Source organism: Babylonia areolata, chromosome 12 (assembly GCF_041734735.1).
Source record: "Babylonia areolata isolate BAREFJ2019XMU chromosome 12, ASM4173473v1, whole genome shotgun sequence".
In the NCBI taxonomy this organism is placed as follows: domain Eukaryota; kingdom Metazoa; phylum Mollusca; class Gastropoda; order Neogastropoda; family Buccinidae; genus Babylonia; species Babylonia areolata.
In genome coordinates this window covers 30,354,738-30,367,264 of record NC_134887.1, presented here as the reverse complement: position 1 = coordinate 30,367,264, position 12,527 = coordinate 30,354,738, and the positions used below count along the sequence as shown (strand labels likewise).

Below are 12,527 nucleotides of genomic sequence, written 5' to 3'. Positions count from 1 at the left end.
TTGAGGCATCAAAATGGATTCCGCATCAAGGGTTCCAGTCCGTGATCCTGGGGTGTCTGAAGATACCTGGTGATGTGATGACGATACCTGGTGATGCGATGACGATACCTGGTGATGCGATGCCGATACCTGGTGATGTGATGACAATACCTGGTGATGTGATGACGATACCTTGAGATGTGATGACGATACCTGGTAATGTGATGACGATATCTGGTGATGTTATGTGATACCTGGTGATGTGATGACGGCGAAACCTGGTGATGTGATGATGACGATACCTGGCCATGTGATGCTGATATCTGGTGATGTGATGACGATACCTGGTGATGTGATGACGACGATACCTGGAGATGTGACGACGATACCTGATGATAACCTGGTGATGTGATGCTGATACCTGATGAAGCTAACGATACCTGATGGTGGTGATGTAGGAAATTAGTGATGGAGGCGTGCCGATATCTTTGGATGGCCAGTTGGTGGCTGGCTCTGTTCCTTTTCTCGGCGATGGTTGTGATTCATACGTCTGGGCCTGGTTCGGATATAGTGTGCGCTTGAGTGTATCATGTGTGTGAATGTGAGTGTGAGTGCGAGTGAGTTAGTGTGTGTGTGTGTGTGTGTGTGTGTGTGTGTGTGTGTGTGTGTGTGTGTGTGTGTGTGTGTGTGTGTGTATGTTGTGGAATCTGCGATACGTGAGAATGTGTGTGTGTGTGTGTGTGTGTGTGTGTGTGTGTGTGTGTGTGTGTGTGTGTGTGTGTGTGAAAGAGGGTGTGTGTGCGTTTGTGTTTTGATCTTCTGTTCATGCTACTCTGAACATACACCTAATTGGTGCTTTATTGACTGTTTGCCTCAACATGTATTTATAAAAGAGTGTCAGTTGAACTGTGTGGGTTATCATTATCCACCAACGTACACACACACACACACACACACACACACACACACACACACACATGCGCAGAAAAATATATACAAACTGACAGATACAGATACCTGTGGGATGCGATTTTTAAAAAATTCTTTTCATTTTCCGCGACATTTTGCTTTGGTGGAAATATACACATGCTCGCATGTTTCAGTCTTATTGGAATGGGGTTTTGAAACATAACTGATCTACCTTATTATCTGTTCATCATGCATCTTTTTCTCATTTAATTATCTTATTTTGACACTGAATACATTCTTTTGCATACAAACCAAAAGACAATGAATGTCACAAAAATGTGAATAAAAAGGAAGAAATTCTAACAAAACTTTTTACAAAGTATCTCCAAAAGTATTGTGCTTCAGCACTTTTTGACCATACATTAATGGCTAACAATGAACCGTAGAATAAACAAAAAGAACACACACACACACACACACACACACACACACACACACACACACACAACCTCAAACCCCTACACTACAAAATGTCCACCATCCCCGAAACTTCCCCCTTAAGGTGTTAAAGCTCCTCCAAAACAGAAAACACCCTCTCTCCTCCCAGTTCCAATCCCACCAACATCTTTTCTTCGCGTGGCTGATAATTCCTCCTCCGTCGACAAAAAAGACGACGACGACGACGACGAAGCTCTCGCCTCTGTGGAGTTTCCACCCACTCTGCTGACAAAGCGTGGGCAGTGGACGGATCCTGAGGACTCGTACGGGTAGAGGTACGTTCCAGCCGCTTCCCCCGCAGAGTACCTGGGCTGGGGCTGAGTCAGCAGCAGCTCACAAGCCTCGTCGTCCTTGAGAAGGCGGCCCAGCCAGAACAGGAGGCCGACCATGCCCAGGTAGACGACCACCTGGCACAGGTAGGCGGCAGCGGGCAGGAGGTCTACGGTAGCGGCGTAGATGCCGGTGAAGACCCCAGAGCCGATCAGCTTGGACAGCGTCTCCAGGGAGGCCTGGATGGAGAACAGTTTGCCCACCTGGGGACCACAGTGTTACCGCCTGCTTAGCTTGGAAAAGGGGAAAAGTTCTGCCGCTAAATTACTTGGTCATCTTGGAAAAGGGAAAATAAGTTTTGTCGCAAAACAACTTTCTCATTATTGAAAAGGGAAATAAAATAATGCCCCATATCCCTCCTCACCCCCTCCATAACACTCCTCATCACCCTCCCTCCCACCCTCCCTTTTTTTACCTTTGTGTAATTCCCCCCACCCCTTACTCCGCCCCCCCCCCCCCCCTCCCACAACAACCTCCTGCCCCCTTCCCCATACCACCACCCCACCTCTCTCCCCCGCCCTCGCTTTCTCTCTATGGACTGTCTCGGTGAGCAGGGACCTTACCACCCATCCAGTCCTCTTATTTCTTTGCCTTTATGCGATTACCCCCATCACCACTACCACCACCAGCACAACAACAACCTCCTGCCCCCTTCCCCCCAAACCACCCACCCGAACCAAACCGCGGACTTCACCTCCTCTCTCCGATCTGTCTGGGTGACAGGGATCTTACCACCCACCCCACCATCTACTTCTTTACGATTATGTGATTACCACCCACCCACCACCTCACCATCATCCTGCCCCCTCGACCCCCACGTCCCCACGCCCCCACCATCACCTCCTTTCTGCAGACCATCTTGGTGAGCACGGACCTCAACATCCATCCCATCCTCTATTTCTGTATCCTTATGTTATCACACACCCCCAACCCCTAACCTCCTGCCACGTCCCCACCCCCTCACCTCCTCTCTGCGGACCGTCTCAGTGAGCAGGGACCTCAGTGCCGGGCTGAGGACGGCGCCCACGGCCCCGCACACCACGGAGGCGAACGTCATCCAGGTGCGGGAGCAGAACCCCGCCCACAGCACCCTGACCAGCCGGCACGTCAGGCCCAGCAGTGCCAGGTCCGTGTCTGGCACGTGCAGCACGCGGGCCAGCAGGGGGAGAAGAAGCAGGAGGCTGAGGCCTGTGGCCCCGCTGTCCGCAGCCTGCAGGTAGCCGTACAGGTGCGGGGACCAGGAGAGAGGGGGCCGGGACACCACCAGCACTGTCACGTCCTGGTCTCCAACCTGCAGTGGTTCCACTTTCACTTTCGCTTTCGCTTTTACTTTTATTTTCGCTTTTACATTCACATTTACTTTCCTTTTCTCGAGGAGGCTGTTTACTGCGTATGTACAAACCCCATACACGCCACACCACATCTGCTTGGCAAATGCCTTACCAGCAGCATGACCCAACGTGCTTTGTCAGGCCTTGAGTGCATGTGTGTATTGTGAAAGCTACCTGTCAGGGCGAGGTTCTTCAGCGTAGTATTGCCAGAGCACAACACTTGTGTTGCCATAGGTTCTTTTCCAGAGCGCCAAGTGCATGCTGCAACTCGGGAACTCGATTTATCGTCTCATCCGAATGACTGGACGCTCTGTTTGATTTTCCAGTCAAGACTTGGGAGAAAGGGCGAGACCGTGATTATAACCCTTACATTCATGGACACTGTATCGCCTTCCTCTTTATCTACAGCACGACACAACACTCGTATATGTAGATCTTGGAACGGGAAAGTTTGTTTCCAGCCTGCCATATTGTTAGATCTTGTCAAGCTAGTTAGAATGTAGTGATCATAAATTACTGGTTAAGACGTATACGTCATAATATTCTACGTTAATTGCGTACTTGTCGTAACTGCGATAATGGATGTGATTGGAGACGAATTTGTTTCAGAGGATGCCCGAAATTTGCAGCTCTTAGAAATGGGTCAATTCCAAAGAAATATTTGAATCAGTTTTTAAATTTTGCAATTCGTCGAAAGCAAAGAGGAGAGTGTGTTTGAAAGTCGGGAAATGCCGATGAAGAAGATGGACAAGGAAAGGAGGAAGGAAGGAAGGAAAGAAGGAACTGTAATTAAGAATTAAGCGAACAGACAGACAGACAGACAGACAGTACAAACTGGATGGACATGATATCTGTAACGAACAGCAACGTGACACTTGAAGAAAAAAGTAAGCAAGAGACAGGCGTGCAGACAGATAGGCAGACAGGCAGGTAGACAGACAGACAGGCATGGAAACAGGCAAGCAGACAGACAGACAGACATAGACTGGCCTTGAGGATCTGGGTGACGGTAAGGACGACCAGGCAAATGACGACGACACGTCGCCCACGCCCCTCCCTTCGAGTGGTCACCGTCCTCAGAGAGTCCCTCAGTCCTCGCCAGATGAACAGTCCCTGCCCCTTTCTCTTTTTCCGCCTCCCTTCTCTCTCACCTCCCTCTCTTCCTCTTCCTTCTTCTCTTTCACGTTCTCCTCCTCTCCCTCCTCCTTCTCTTCCTCTTTCTCCTCCTCCCCCTTCTCTTCCTCCTCCTCCTCCTCCTTCTCTTCCTCCTTCTCTTCCTCCCCCTTCTCTCCCTCCTCTTTCTCTTCCTTGTTCTACCCCTCCTCCTCCTCCTTCCCTTCCTATTCCTTGTTCCCCCCTTCCTCCTCCTCCTTCTCCTCTTCCTCGTTCTTTCCCTCTTCTTTCTCCTCCTCCTCTTCCTCCTTCTCCTCTCCCTCCTTCCCCTTCTCTTCCTCCTTCTCCTCCTCTCCCTCCTTCCCTTCCTCCTCCTCCTTCTCTTCTCCCTTCCCCTCCCCCTCCTCCTTCCCTTCCTCTTCTTCCTTCTCCCCTTTCTCCTCCTCCTCCTTTTCCTCCTTCTCTTCCTCCTTCTCCACTTCCGCCCCCCATTTCTCCTACTTCCTCTCTTCCTTCTCTTTCCCCTTCTTCCCATTCTCCTCTTGTTCCTCCTTCTCTTATTATTCTTCCTTCTATTTCTCTTCCTCCTTCTCCTTCCCATTCTCCACTGCTTCCTCCACCTTCTCCTCCTATTCCCCCTTCTCCTCCAATTCCAGTTTGTCCTTCCCATCTTCTTCCTTCTGTTTGAACTCTTTCTCCGCTTCCTTCTCTTCCTCTTCCATCTCTTTCTCCTCCTCTTCCATCTCCTTCTCCTCTTCCTTCCCCTCCCCACCCCACTCTTCCTCTCCCTTCCCCTCCTCCTCCTCTCCCTATTCCTCTTCCGCCCCCTCCTCCTCCTCCTTCTCCCCTAAGCGGAGTCTTCTGTCTGTTGTCGGAAGTACTGGGTACGCCCTCGGGATGCTCGGGGTCAATAGAATCAGACGCGGACTCCAGGAAAGGGTTGTTACGTTTCGCGTGCTCCGACACCAGCTGGACTTCGGTGACGCCCACGAGGACAGCGAAGACACAGAGCGCGTGACAGACACTGACCACGGTCAGCGCGTTGGTCAGGCTGGACACGCCCTGTAGGACTCCTGCCCAGGGGAGAGGGGGGCGGGGTGGGGGCAGCGGGCTTCGTTGTGAGATTGTTCTGTCACTCATCAATGATAATAATTATGAAAATCATAACGAAAATGATGAGAAGAAGAATGATAATGATACGAATGATAATGTTGGTGATAAGATGCTTATGATACTACTACTACTACTTCTACTGCAACTACTACTACTACTATTTGTGTGTGTATGTGTGTGTCTGTGTGTGTGTGCGCGCGCGTGTATGTGTATTTGTGCGTGTGAGCGCGCTCGCAGGTGTGTGTGTGTTTGTGTGTGTGTGTGTGTGTGTGTGTGTGTGTGTGTGTGTGTGTTGGGGCGGGGGCGGGTGAAGGTGGATGACACACCTGCCAGCAAAGCCCCCACAAACATGCCCAGGTAACTACTGGCCAGCAGTCGACCCAGACGTCGCGTGCGATGCTCCGAGTCGCTCGTACGGGCCACGTGGCTGCACAGTCAAGGAAGACGCCATTGTTTTTATTTGTGGGTTTTTTGTTCTTGTTTTTTGTTTGTTTGTTTTTAAATAGATGCGGAGTGGCTGATGACTGAATGTCATTTTGATACCCATTAAGCTTACCAAATTCTATTTTAAGCTGATAGAGTCTTGAAGACTTGAAGTTTTTGTTTTATTATTATTTTTTTTTAATTGATACTACCGCTTTTTTTTCTCAATTCACCAGTTCTAGTCATAGCTATGTTTTGTTTTGTTGAAAATCATTAATAGTCACTTTGAAACTTCTAGTTGTAAAGACATCCATCATATTGTTAAGAAGTAGGAATATCTGGACAGAACTTTTGAGATTTTCTTCTTGTCGTGTTTATCTGTTACTGTGCTGCCCTGCAACATGTTCCATATAAAAACCATACATTTAAAGAGTCAAAGAAACTTAAACATTTTGCCCCTAATGGAGGTGTGGAGGATACAATAGCAATACATACACATTGAACCACAACTTCAGTCCAGCAATGCCAAATGAATCAAGCGAAACACACACACACACACACACACACACACACACACACACACACCACAAACAACACACACACACACACACACACACACACACACACACACACTACACAACACACACATGCACACACCACAATACAACACACACACACACACACACACACACACACACACACACACCTCACCTGTTGACCGCCATGGTGACCATGGCCGTTTTGCCGAAAGCTCCCTGCATTACCGCCCCTGCCAGCAGCAGCGCCACCTTGCCGTGTTGTACGTGCACGCTCAGCAAGTAGAACACCACGGCTGCGCACGAGCCTGCTGAGGGCGCCATCATGGGCAGCTTGAATCCTCTGGCGTCGCTCCAGGCCCCGCAGAAAAGACCCAGGAGAAAGGCAGGAACGCTGACCAGTAGTCGGTAGACCACCAGGATGCTGGCCACTTGGCGCTGTACTTCGTGAGCCGTCTGTATGTGGACAGACCACTGTTTTAAAAATACATGGATAACTCATTGGCCAGGAAAGCTGAAGCCAACTGCCATATTGTTTCTCGTTTCCGGCCGTCAGCCCGTTGACAAGTCGTCTGCTAACTGATGGTAGTTTCTGAACTGTAACCATGTATCTTTGATGAAATCGTTTTGTGCTTGTCCCCACGACATGCCAAATGTTGTGTCTTGATTGAAATCTGCCAATGGTTTATCTATCAAAGTTATTACAGGAAAACCGTGCAATGACACGTGGCACAAACTTCCAGTGAGGAGACACACACAGGAATGTCAGCTTAACTAACGCCGCGAGCAAGTGAAAGCTTGCGGAAAGCAAGCCGAGCGCTCGGCTACACATATGAAGTCACCGCTTCGCGCTATACTGACACGAAAAGCAAAATGGCTGGTTGAACATTTCAGGTGGCTTAAGTTAACAAAAGGGCTCAAAGAAGGCATGCGCTATCCATGTATTTTTAGATTAGTGGGACATGCGTGCAACAGGGGCAGCGTAGGGTGGAATGGGAAAGGTGGCACAATAGTCGAGTGGTTAATTAAAGAGTTGGAATTTCAATTTGAGGGTCCCGGGTTCGAATCTCGGCAACGGCGCCTTGTGGGTAAAGGTGGCGCAATAGCTGAGTGGTTAAAGAGTTGGACTTTCAATCTTAGGATCCTGAGTTTCGATTCTCGGCGACGGTGCCTACTGTGTAAAGGGTGGAGATTTTTTTTTCCCCGATCTCCCAGGTCAACATAATGTGCAGACGTCCTAGTGCCTGAACCCCCCTCGTGTGTATACGCACGCAGAAGATCAAATACGCACGTTAAAGATTCTGTAATCCATGTCAGTGTTCGGTGGGTTATGGAAACAAGAACATACCCAGCATGCACACCCCTGTAAACCCGAGTATGGCTGTCTACATGGCGGGGTAAATAAACAAAACGGTCATACACTAAAATGGTACATGTCTGAGTGTGCATATGTGCGTGCCTGAAATCTGATTGAATGACACAGGGAACGAATGATGAACGCCCAATTGCAGCTATCAGCCGGCTCTTACCAGATAGGCAGCCTGTTGTGCAAATGAACCCGTTTTTGTAAAGCGCTTAGAGCTTTGGTCTCCGACCGAGGATAGGCGCTATGTTATCCATATCATTCATTCAAGATGTTTGGAAGGCAGGGGTGGAGTGCAGCGGAACAGGACTGAATGGGATGCTATATATATATATATGATAGTCAGTCGTGTCCGACTATGACCATCAGAACGGCAGAGGAGGCAATTGCTGTCCCGACTATCTGGGCTAGAATTTGATTATAGTGGAGAGTGTCTTGCCCAAGTACATCCCCACTCTCTCGGCCAAGAGGGTTTTAGGACAGTTGGCGTTGGGATGGTTCCCAAAGGCCAACTAGCCCACAAGGCTGCAGCACTAAGAGCCAGTGCAATTTTGCCTCCCAGTTTCATAGTCCTTCACAAAAGACTAAGCTGTAAATGGTTTCCCACTGATTGGAGAAACCATTGATAATACAGCTCTCACTTTGCTGTAGGCCCAAATGTAAACTTATGTCAATCTGTGATATAAGCCGAGTGTTGGGCTTAAATGGGATGCTATAGAACACAATAAATGGCATGGGACAGGAAACGATAGAACCGGATGAGTGGGATGGAATCGGATAGAACAGAATGAATAGAATGGGGTAGGGGAATGAGATGGAATGTGATGGAATAGAACAGACTGAGCGGGATGAAATGGAGTAGAGTATGACAAAATGAATGGAACTGAATGTTATTGAATAGAGTGCAACTGAATAGGATGGACTGGGGTAGAGTAGATCAGAATGAATAGAATGAAATGTTAAAGAATAGAGTGGAACTGAATTGAATGAAGTGGGGGTAGAGTAGATCAAAATGAATAGACTGGAATGTTAAAGAATAGAGTGGAACTGATTTGGATGGAATGCGGTTGGATGATATGCAGCAGAATGGGACAGGATAGAATGGGGTGGAATGAGACGGTCTATGATAGAATGGATGAGACAGTATGGGTGTTGGGTGTGATATAGAATGGGACAGGGTGGGATGGGATAGAATGGGACACGGTGGAATGGGATGGGATGGAGTGTGGTAGAATGGGACAGGGTGGAGTGTGGTGGAATGGGACAGTGTAGAATGAGACAGGGTGGAGTGTGGTGGAATGGGACAGGGTAGGAGTGGGACAGGGTGGAGTGTGGTGGAATGGGACAGGGTGGAGTGTGGTGGAATGGGACAGGGTGGAGTGTGGTGGAATGGGACAGGGTGGAATGGGAGAGGGTGGAGTGTGGTGGAATGGGACAGGGTGGAGTGTGGTGGAATGGGACAGGGTGGAATGGGACAGGGTAGAATGGGACAGGGTTGAGTGTGGTGGAATGGGACAGGGTGGAGTGTGGTGGAATGTGACAGGGTGGGGTGGGTGGAATGGGACAGGGTGGAATGGGACAGGGTGGAGTGTGACAGAATGGGACAGTGTAGAATGGGACAGGGTGGAGTGGGACGGAATGGGACAGTGTAGAATGGGACAGGGCGGAGTGGGATGGAATGGGACTGGACGCAATACAGTAAATGAGATGGTATGTAGTAGGAGAGAAACACGACAGCAGATGACATTGCAATGCAAGTCTCTTGTTCACCTCGTGTCATGCTAAGTACCAAAGAAAACCTTTTCGCCAAGAAAATTAATCCATGACGCCTTGTCATGTGTATGCATAAGCTTGTCATTCGCAGCATTTTTATGTATGTGTATGCATACGTATGCAAATGTAACACGTTCCTGCACGCATGTGAATGCAATCTGAATTCAGTTTTCAATTCTTTGATCCCAGTTCATTTCTCAAAGGGAGCAGAGCTTGAAATGAGCCCGTCTCTTGGTCAGTAAAACGCCATTTGTCTTCAAGAAAAGCCATGTGTTATCTCCATTACATTTAGAGTTTCACACCCCCCCGTGGACTCATCAGGTGTGTGTTGACATCGGTAAACCGCCCCCTCCCCCCAGCTCCCCCACCCCTACCCCCAAGCATGATCCACTCCTCCCCATCACTGCAGGAGAAAAAAAATCACTTTCCAAACACTTTCCACACCAGCTAGTGATGGATGGTATTCGAAAATGGCAAACAGGTGTGTGTGTGTGTGTGTGTGTGTGTGTGTGTGTGTGTCTCTTTGTGTGTGTGTCTGTGTGTCTGCTTGTGCCTGTATGTACATGCGGTGCCTGTATGTGAGAGACAGAGAGAGAGATAGTTGACCATAGGGGGGAGGGGGCGAGGGATGAAGAGAGAGAGGGGGAGAGGGTTGACACCAGGAGAGGGGGGGCGAGGGGGGGGAGGGATGACACCAAAGCGAGAGAGTAAACTCTGACTCTGAGATTGATGAGGCGTTTCATACGCGATATGATTATAACATATGAAATGTAAGAAAAATGGGGGAGCGGGGGGGGGGGGGGGGGCGGGGAGGTTAGGAGAGAACTGCAATACAAATATCAAATGAAATCATTTTGGAAAGACGTCAGCTTGTTCTTGAAACATTTTCCCGCAATTAAATGATAATGTCATATGATGTGGACCATGATAAGCAATTATTCACAGCAACCCCCTCACCCCACCCACAAATTCACAAGAGCGTTATTGGTGCAGTCCGACCTTAACAAGACGTCCTAGAGTCTCGTCACGTGCTCGGCATTCTCGAGTTTGATTGGCCGTCGCAGTTTTGGAGCGATCCAAGGTTGCCGGAGGCTTCAAACATGGGGAGTGACAAAAGAAAACTGCAAGGCGTGGACCACGCACTGCCGGGGAATGGCAAACAGTGTGCAGTCTTTGCCAACCACGGCGCTTCTGGGAAAAGCTACGGGGGGTTAAATCCACAGTTTCCTGACGGTGCACGTCTGCCAAGCTCCGTTGTTCGTGTCCAAGTTGTTCCTGACTGACAAACTTTAACCAGCGTTGAAGAAACTTCGTCGCGCTTTGCAGACTTGCTGAATCCGTTCAGTTTGTTTAGTTACATTCGTGTTTACACGTTCAGTGCGGCGCGGGCGGGTAATCCTCTTTTGACGGAAGCTGAAATTCCTTGCATTTGTTTTGCATAATTGCTCCAGATTCCTTTTTTTTTTTCTTTTTTTTTTTAAGGAACATTCGGCTCTTTTTTCTTTTTTTTAAATTTTTATTATATATATATATATATATATATATATATATATATATATATATATATATATATATATTGTAAGATGATGACCGTTGACAACAGAAGGTTACGTTCAAAACACCACATTACCGAGGAAACATTACGAACACATACAGCTATCGGTATTGCTTGTCACGTCAAGGCCTGGTTAGTGCCTATTGATGAACTTGGCTAGTACGTCAACCAGAAAACACACGGGTGCACCGAACCCCCTCCCACCCCCCGCTACGCCTCCCTCACACACACACACACACACACACAGAGACACACACACACACAGAGAGAGAGAGAGAGAGGACATTGGCTTGTGGAATGATTGATAACCTCTCGAGTGAGATGAGAAATCCGGATTCCGTGTGCAGTATTCACGAAGAGCACGTAATTTGTTTTAAAAAATCGCTTCAATATTCACACGAATTTCACACGAGAAATTTGATGCGACAAAGTAAACGAACAGATGGATGAACAAATAAAGAGATAAAGAAAGAAAGAAAAAGAAAAAAGAAGAAGGGGGGGAGGGGGGGGGGAGAAGAAAAATGCACAGAGGTTGTCAATCTGCAAATCGGACGTAGCCGACTCCGCTCTCTCGCTCACCCACCCAACTCATTCACCTCGCCACAGCCGTCCCTATACACACTGTACATAATAATAATAATAATAATAATGATAATCATCATCATCATAGTCATAATCGTCATCATCATCACAATCTTCTTCTTCGTCGTCTTCATCATCATCATCATCGTATGGATAACAAAACAACAACAACAACAAAAACAAAAACAAAAAACGATAAGAACAAGAAGAAGAAGAAGAAGAAGACACAGAGGTTATCAGTCAATCTCAAGCTGGAAGACCTCTTTGATCTCTAGTGTCTCAGCTTAACTCACCTCACTCGGCAGCTGCAGCACCTGACAGCACAGACCCGTGTGGTTGGCGTGGCCACGCTCCTCAGCACCACCCCCACCACCGCAGTAGCCCAGGTGGTCAAGGTGGTCATCCTTCCTGCTGGTGAACATCCCAAGGTGTGTGTGGTAGTCCTGGTCCGTGGGGGGACGTGGGTGCTGCCCGTGCAGCATGTCGCTGCAGACAGCAGTGGAGATGAAGGGGCGGATGGAGGCATCTAGAAGGGCCTCACCCATCTTATAGAGAAAGATGACGATGTGACACCTGTGCTCCCCCAACACCTCGCTAACACTGACTGGAGTCATCTTGACGCACCTGACGTAACCACGTGATTTGGGTTTCAATATTTTAGAGAGAGAAAAAAAGCAAGTCTTTTGTGTTTAGAGTCAACTACTCTAGATTTTTTGGGGAAAAGTCTTATGTATTATTTTAGAGTTTGTCTTGTTGTTTTTTCCCCAGTCAACTGCTCTGGATATTTGGGGGAAAAGTCTTATGTATTTAGAGTTTGTCTTGTTGTTTTTTCATTGTCAACTGCTCCAGATATTTGGGGAGGAAGTCTTATGTATTTAGAGTTTGTCTTGTTTTTTTCCTCATCAACTGCTCCAGATATTTGTGGGAAAGGTCTTATGTATTTAGAGTTTGTCTTGTTGTTGTTGTTTTTTCCCCAGTCAACTGCTCTAGATATTTGGGGGAAAAGTCTTATGTATTATTTT

The 12,527-nt window shown here is 48.1% G+C and overlaps 1 protein-coding gene across 1 annotated transcript; it reads right to left on the bottom strand.

Moving 5' to 3' along the window:
- Positions 1-1,013: 1,013 nt before the first annotated feature.
- LOC143287889 (proton-coupled folate transporter-like) lies at positions 1,014-12,119 on the bottom strand. The gene is made up of 7 exons (XM_076596128.1): positions 11,799-12,119; positions 10,368-10,460; positions 6,408-6,688; positions 5,600-5,700; positions 5,049-5,233; positions 2,681-3,007; positions 1,014-1,919 (listed from the first exon to the last, which is right to left on the bottom strand). Exons 1-7 carry the CDS (start codon positions 12,117-12,119, stop codon positions 1,446-1,448), a joined length of 1,782 nt encoding a protein of 593 aa, XP_076452243.1. The 3' UTR covers positions 1,014-1,445.
- Between the last annotated feature and the right edge of the window lie 408 nt (positions 12,120-12,527).

Excerpts from the sequence above, each read along its gene's own strand:
- LOC143287889 (XM_076596128.1), bottom strand. The coding sequence starts at position 12,119 with ATGACTCCAGTCAGTGTTAGCGAGGTGTTGGGGGAGCACAGGTGTCAC. Across the intron at positions 5,701-6,407 it reads GTCACCATGGCGGTCAACAG|CCACGTGGCCCGTACGAGCG; the intron begins GTGAGGTGTGTG and ends TTGACTGTGCAG. Across the intron at positions 3,008-5,048 it reads ACCCCGAGCATCCCGAGGGC|GTTGGAGACCAGGACGTGAC; the intron begins GTACCCAGTACT and ends GAACCACTGCAG.